The sequence below is a fragment of the Sinocyclocheilus anshuiensis genome, unplaced genomic scaffold, assembly GCF_001515605.1.
Source record: "Sinocyclocheilus anshuiensis isolate Anshui unplaced genomic scaffold, SAMN03320099.WGS_v1.1 scaffold1172, whole genome shotgun sequence".
Taxonomy (NCBI): Eukaryota; Metazoa; Chordata; class Actinopteri; order Cypriniformes; family Cyprinidae; genus Sinocyclocheilus; species Sinocyclocheilus anshuiensis.
This window is the reverse complement of record NW_015552679.1, coordinates 190,693-198,370: the sequence shown is the minus strand read 5'-3', so window position 1 is coordinate 198,370 and position 7,678 is coordinate 190,693. Positions and strand designations below refer to the sequence as shown.

The following is a 7,678-nucleotide window of genomic DNA, read 5'->3' as shown; positions in this document are numbered from 1 at the left end:
AAAATATTTATTTTCTATTATGTTAGATTATTACTTTTTCTATATTTTCTATGTATTTTAATCACATTTTTATTCACTAATTTGATTAATTTAAATTATTATGATTTAAATCGTTCATCTTTGTCCTGTGGCTTTGCAGTCTGAAAGGTGTTCCTATGGCGTATGACAACATTAAAGTCGTGGGACAGCATGGAGATATTTATGACGATCAAGGATTCATTCACCTCAACATCGAGGCGTCGTTCGTGGTCTTCAAACCAAAGAAAGGGTCGAAGCTCGTGGTACGTCACAAGATCTTCATGAGCTAGAGATCAAGTTCTGTGCCTGGTTATGGGTGAGTTCTTATATGTGCTTATTCTTGTCTTGTGTGTCGCTCAGGGTGTGATTAATAAAATGGGAGTGGGTCATGTGGGCTGTCTGGTTCACGGCTGCTTTAACGCGTCGGTGGTGAAGCCCAGTCTGCTGAGCTCAGAGCAGTGGAGGGACTGTGGACTGTGTGTCGGACAAAGCCTGGAGTTTGAGGTCTTCCAGCTGGACGCCGATGCTGCAGGTGTTCTGCTCATCAGGGGACGGCTGGAGAAGTGCAGGTACGGTCAATGCTTTCTTTTTGCTGGATACTATATTAAAGGTATAGTTCACCCAAAATGAGAATTTGCTGAATGTGCTCACCCTCAGACCATCCAAGATGTAGATGAGTTTGTTTCTTCATCAGATTTGGAGAAATGTAGCACTGCATCACTTGCTCACCAATGGATTACTCTGCAGTGAATGGGTGCCGTCAGAATGAGAGTCCAAACAGCTGATAAAAACATCACAATAATCCACTCCACTCCAAACAAATCCATTATTAAGATGTTTTTAACTTCAAACTGTTACTTCCGGCTAAAATACGAGTCCATAATCCATAATAACACTTTCTCCAGTGAAAAAGTGGTCTGGTCTGAATCAGGAGAGAAATCTGCACAGATCAAGCACCGTTTACAAGCCAAAACGGTTCTAAACAAAAATGTGGGAGACAACAGGAGATGGACTTTTTCACTGGAGTAAGCGTTATTTTGGATTATGGACTCATATTTTAGTTAAAAACCTCATAATGATTTATTTGTTTCTTACAAACACAGTCTTTAGTTTCTCAAGATGTTAACTGATGGACTGGAGTGGATTATTGTGATGTTTTTATCAGCTGTTTGGAGAAGCACTAATTTAACTCCACTGTTTTGATCGATAATTTTGGCTCTCCAAAACCATTTCGGCTGAAAATTAAAATGCATTTTTTTGCTGATTCATCTTAAAAATGACAGTGCATCACTATGTTAAATATCAGTCAGGTGATCCTAATATTATTAAGTGTCCAGTTCTTTCCCAGAATAATACATTATGGACATTTCATTACAACCCTCTACATTGCGAGTAAATCACTCGCATATGCGACTAAATCTTACTCTGGGCGACTAAATTATGTCTAATATTAGCCACTGGCTAATAAATTCTCAGATTTTTATATATACCCACACATACATTATATATTTAGAAAATATTTACATGTGTATATATACATATAAATATATTTAATATTTATATATTTTTTAAATATATTTATTATGTAAACAATATATTTTTCTGAAATATATACATGCACGTGTGTATGCAATTAAGTTGCCCAGCACTATATTTGTATGATTTTGAAATTGATTCTTTTATTCCAGAATCGATAATAATTCATATTAAATTGTTTCATTTTAGTCCTTGTTTATAAAGAATAATTGACAGAATCAGTGGAGTTTAATTTTCACTCTGGTGATGCATTGACTTTATATTATTAAAGAAAAGTTCATGTAAAAACTGCCTTGTGTGCAATTTAAATGTTATATGTGGATGTTGATTATTAAGTAATTGATTATTAAATAAAGTTTATTTTGGTTTCGGTTTTCCAGCAAAAAGAAAAGTTGAATTTCAGTTTGTGTGTCCATAAAAAATTAATTTCTTATTTAATTTACTGTTTTCTTATGGCAGGAGAACAGCTTAATGTAGTACTTTATTTATTCATTTTCAGAAAGTTTTTTGTTTTTTCTTACTTTACCACTTTTTTTATATTAAGTCCAGGGTTTTGAATTGACCATTTTGTAGTCGATTACTGTTTGATGCTTCTGAAATTAAGCTCCAAATGATGTGATGAATTGTTTTTGTAGAAATGACTCATCTTCTATGTCATGTAAAGCTTGTATGTAGTGTTAGAAAAGCAAACAAAAATTGCTACACATTGCAATACTTGTAGAATCGCAATTCTTAGTATTGATTTGGGAGATAAGTGTATCCTTACTAATGATCATTTATTGATTTTCAGAGTGCAAGAGCTCGTGGCCCAAACCGAACAAAAGGAAACGACTGTAGAATCCGCTACAGAACCAGAATCCACAGAAGACACGATCGACAGTCCAAAACCCAAGAAGAAGAAGAAGAAAGACAAGCGTGAGAAAGAGTCTCTGAACGACAGCAGCCTGGAGCAAACGTCAGAAAACCAGCAAACCGCTGCCGACACAACCGAGATAGACTCCAGTGCAAACAGACATCACAAAGAGAAGAAGAAGAAGAAAGACAAACGGCAGGAGGCGGATGAGATCTCGCCCTCTGAACCCCCGACGAGCGACTCCAGCGGATACGTGAGCGATAAAAGCAGCAGAACGAGAGCGGCCGAGAGCGACGATGGCCTGCAGCACTTGCCGGCCGCCAAAAAGAAGAAAAAGAGCAAGTGATTACACTCACAGACCGTTTCATGAACTATCAACGACGAGCCCAACGTGACTGAGATACTTTATGTGTGATTTATATTTACAGAATATAATAATAAATGTTTTTTCCTCTGGAGTATTTGCACATTTTTATTTTTCCACCTGTAGAGGGCAGCATGCATTTCTCAATTTTCCTAAATTTTCCCAAATTCTCCTCATTAAACTGTTCCCTAATGAAATTAAAATGGGGGGAAATCCCTCATTTAGATATTTTATGATCATGGTACAATTAAATATATAAGCTATTATAAAAAGGTGGCAACAGCAATATGATGAGACATTTATAGCTAAATATTTTAGTTAAAACTGTCCCATCACTGTTTATTAATCAGATTTTAAACAGTTGCATTAATTACAGTCAGTCTCAACACTAAAGATGACAAATAAAAACAAAACTGGTAACTTAATGTTTCAATATAACAGTGGAGGTTTTCCCTTACATTTAATGTTATAAATATCAAATTCATATTTTTACCTTATTTTATTTTTTTTTGCTGTTTTTGAAAATATTTATCCTTTACTTTCAATGCAGTTCTATTTTTGTGTCTGAATCTATTATCAAGAATTCACATTAATTTAGATATTTTTCCAAGGAGACTAAAGTCTAAAATATGAAGATGGTATTGCACCTGTGATCATAATGAATAAAAAGTATTTGAAATGTATATTTAATGCAAATTGTAAACTAAAATTATATATATATATATATTTGTTATATATTATTATAAATTATATTATTATTTAAAATGTAACTCTTATAATCGAATTGCAATTGAATTATTTTTTCCATTAGCATGTTTATGGAAGGTACTTTGACTTATTCTAATTAAAATGCCTGAAAAGTGTTTGTTTTTTTATATGCAGTTAAGCTTTTTTTTAATAATTAATAATTTAAAAACCTAATCAAGCCGTCAAGTGAGTGTAGTACTTAAAACCAATGTTCATGAATAATGTAAAACCTGCTTTTTAATATCATATTAAGTTGTTATATTAAGGTGTTTTATGCAAAACAAAGAGTTGATTGTTTGTGTAATCATATGTTGATTATAGATAAGTTTTATTTACACAAATATAGTTGCTGCAAGTGTGTGTCATTTAAAATTCATTTTTTAATTGGATTTCAACTGAAAAAGAGGAGTGGCTTAAAACTATAAATGACTTGCAATATATACGAAATAAGTTTTCATTTAAATTTTTTTTAGCTTTCATATATTTTGCTATATACTGTTTGTTTTTTCTTTTTTCTTTCAGTGTATTCTGCTTGGATTTATTGTGGGCGTGTTTCACAATGATAATGCCTGTTTGCTATTTGAACACGTTTAAAACAACACATGAAGACATTTTGTTGTCATGTGACAAAGCAGCAAACAGGAAATGACATCACAAACACCTACAGACCCTCAAGGCAGTGTGTGAAGGTAAGCAAATCTCTTAAAATTAACAAATAGGTTAGTACTTTATGACATGAAAACAACTAGAAGACTTTGTAAAAAAAAATATATATATATATATATATAAATATAAGTACTTTTGAAACTATATTGGAAAATAACCATCAAGATGTGTAAACTCCGGTTTATTTCTGATGCAAAGAAAATAATGACTTTTTTTTACTTGTTTGCACAACTCGATATTTCCATGAAGAGCTACTAAATCAAAACACTTCCTGAAAATGGTGCAAAGGTTTTTCCAAACCACATGAAAACAAAGATTTCATTTTTATGCATATTTGTGGATGTTTCGTTTTCTCAGACATTCTTGCATGTCATCGAACCTTTGACCTGTTTTTATGCTCAGGTGTTGCTGAATAGCCAAAGCACGTCTGCTTGAGATGCCTGCGTCCCGCTCGATTCCTGGAACATCTTGGACTGCTGGGAATCCATCCTGCAAACCTCAAGGTGTGAGTGGGAAAGCCCGTCTCCTGTGTGAGTAACTGTGTGTTGTGGGGAAACTGTATGAGCATCTTTACAGTAAATCACAGAGCTTTGCTGAAGAGCGGCCCTCGAGTCTGGCGGCACGGCAGGGTGTGAGGGAAACATCTCAACCTGGACTCGTTTCAGCCTCAAGTCAGCTGGGATTATGGCCAGACTGATACATTTTGCTTTTCTTTTGCCCCTTTTGTTCAGCTAGACAAAGTGAGTCTCTTTGACGGCTCGAGGGGAGCTTGGCTCTGTCATCCTGAAGGATCCCGGGAGCTCCGTGGGAGGTTTTCGGTCGGGTCGGATCGTCGCCAGAAGGGCTCATAGTTTGAATTGTTCTCTGGGAGAACTGTTCGCTGGGAGTGCTGTAATTCGGGGTGGGGGTGAGAATGTGACATTTTGTCGTTTTTATTGGGCCTTCACTTCTGATAAGTGGCCCTTGCGCTCATGAGGTGAATTATGGCTTTTTGAGGTTATATGGGGTGTGAGACAAACGAAAGCTCTGAAATTCAGGGTCTCTGAAAGCAAACGTCACTCTTTACATCGACCCAAAACCAATGTGCAAATTATACAGTGATTCATGGCCAATTTTGTCCGGACCTGTTTGTCCAAGCTATGAAAGACGAGGTGTGTCATCATTTTTCCAATTTAGATTGCCATAGAAATCACCTTAAGTTTTGCTAGCGCAGCTCTGGTGACAAAAAGTAAGGCGAAAGTAACATAATGCATTACTTTCCACAAAGAGTAACTAACACGATTAGTTACTTTTTTATAGACTTACGCAATATTGCAATGCATTAAGTTGTATTTCAGTCTTTCTACTTCAAAATGTAATGTTTAATTCAATGTGTTACTTGCCTTTTCTTTGTAATTGTAAAATTCTGTTTCTGAGTGGAATTTGTTTTTGCACCAATTTTTTTTCAGTGTAACGTATGTGGTTACAGAAACATTTGATAACGCTGTTACAATGTTTTTAGCTGTTTGTTTGACCAATGGAAGACTGAGGGCATGTCATAATTTTTCCAAATTTAATTTGGCATAGAAATTAAAACACCTTTAAGTTTTGTTTTTGTACATCTGATACCAGTCATGATATTATGGTGACCTCCTTACTAACTTTTGTGCTTAATGAAATGTTTGAGATCAATGTTGCAATGTTTTTATCTGTTTGGCTGACCAATGGTAGACGTAGGGTGTGTCATTTTTCTGATTCAGTTTACCATAGAAATGATCTTTTAGTTTTGACATTGTACAATCTGATACTGATCATGATATTATGGTAACCTGCCAAGTAAGAACTTTTGGGATATCGCATAATGGAAATTTTTAAATTCTAAAAATGCGCCGTAAAAAAAAACGTATGCGCTCAATTGAGTTGGATAATTTTTTTATCTGATAAGAAAACATGCACATAAACTATGATGGAAACACATTTACCTCATGAAATATTTCATAATGTTATTGAAACCTTTTGAGTTATACTGTATATAGTATTTAAACTCTTTAATTTGTGTACAGACACCCCACAGACCCCTTGATTGACAAAATTACTCATAAATTCTATGACAGTCTTTTAAATATCCTTTACAGAGAATACAATCCCATAATGCACTGCAACAAGGCAAATAAAAATATCCATCAGGTGGAGGAAGCAGGAGAAAATATATTTATAATTACACAAAAAATAGTTCTGTAATTACAAGCAGACTATTTGTGCACAGTGTATTTCTATGGTTAGAGTATCACGTTGTTGAACTCTTGAAATCATTTCTTGTGCATTTCATGTTAGTAGTGCTATTTGTATTTAAAATCATAAGAAAATTTTTATTAGCTATGATACTGTTTTTTATATCAAATCTTTACATAGCTTTGACAGTAAACACTGGAATCTAACAATGCCTTGGGAAAAAAAAAGAGTTAATCTTTAAAAAATGAAGCATAGCTATACGTAAACCCATATAGGAAATAAAAGAGTTATCGAATAAGCATGTTCTAAACTCCTGAAACATTGGTGTTTCATATTTTAGAGCAGTCACTGCAATTTATGAAAGAAATCAATTAAATCTGTATGTGGGAGTGAGCGTGAAAAAAAGCAGATAACCCTCTTTGTAATCCTTAACATTTTCATAAGTAACTGTAATTTAATTACACATTTTTTCTCAGTAACTATAACTGTTTACAATTACTTTTATTTTATAATTAAATTACGTAATTCCGTTACAAGTAACTAGTTACTCCCCAACACTGCACATAAGTTGTTGCCTATGTAGGGCGTTCCAAACATCTTGGGTCCACTTGTTAGGGTTCCGTTTAAGTTAGAATGTTGCCTTCTATTGAAATAAGTTTCCCTATGTAGACAGTAGACAGCAAGGCAGCTCGTTAGTTTTTGGAACGGAGCCACAAACTATGTTTATTTTTACAGTGATTGCATTCGCGCCATAAATAAACCCACAGACTCTTTCTGAGGTGCTGCCAAAATGTACATGACATGGATTGCCTGGGCCCGGGTTACTTTTGAGGTCTGTTACAAATATGACACAAAAATACATAGGCTATGCTCATATGTATGCACGATTAATCCCACCGGTCACAATAGTGACCGTAAAGAAGGTTTTCATTTATAAAGCTCTAAAAATGTTACTGACTGGTGTTTTAGTGCATTTCCTGCAAATATGGAAAAAAATAAAGGGTCTCAATTGAATATGTGCAGTCAGTGTCACATGGTTAGTGTAAACTGTCGCATGACTGCTGCATCAAAGTAGTGCTGGGCGGTATGACCAATCACGGTATATCTTTATATCACATTTATATCACGGTATTTTTCAAAATTATACCGGTTTCACGGTACATGACGGTATTTTTTTTTTCATGCATGACCGGGTGTTAACCATATTTTCTACTGATTGAGAGAGGAAATACTGCAGTATATTGTCTTAGAATGCCCTATTTTACTGTCATGATGAGTGAATA

General features: G+C 34.6%; 1 protein-coding gene across 1 annotated transcript in view; it reads left to right on the top strand.

Annotated features, from left to right (window-relative positions):
* The window catches only part of LOC107667567 (DNA-directed RNA polymerase I subunit RPA43-like), a 7,263-nt gene extending 4,398 nt beyond the window's left edge, over positions 1 to 2,865 (top strand). The window contains exons 3-5 of the mRNA XM_016459260.1: positions 140 to 281; positions 379 to 587; positions 2,345 to 2,865. Coding sequence (XP_016314746.1) covers positions 140 to 281; positions 379 to 587; positions 2,345 to 2,753 — 760 coding nt within the window. The 3' untranslated portion in view covers positions 2,754 to 2,865. The remainder of the gene's footprint in view (positions 1 to 139; positions 282 to 378; positions 588 to 2,344) is intronic.
* Positions 2,866 to 7,678: the final 4,813 nt, after the last annotated feature.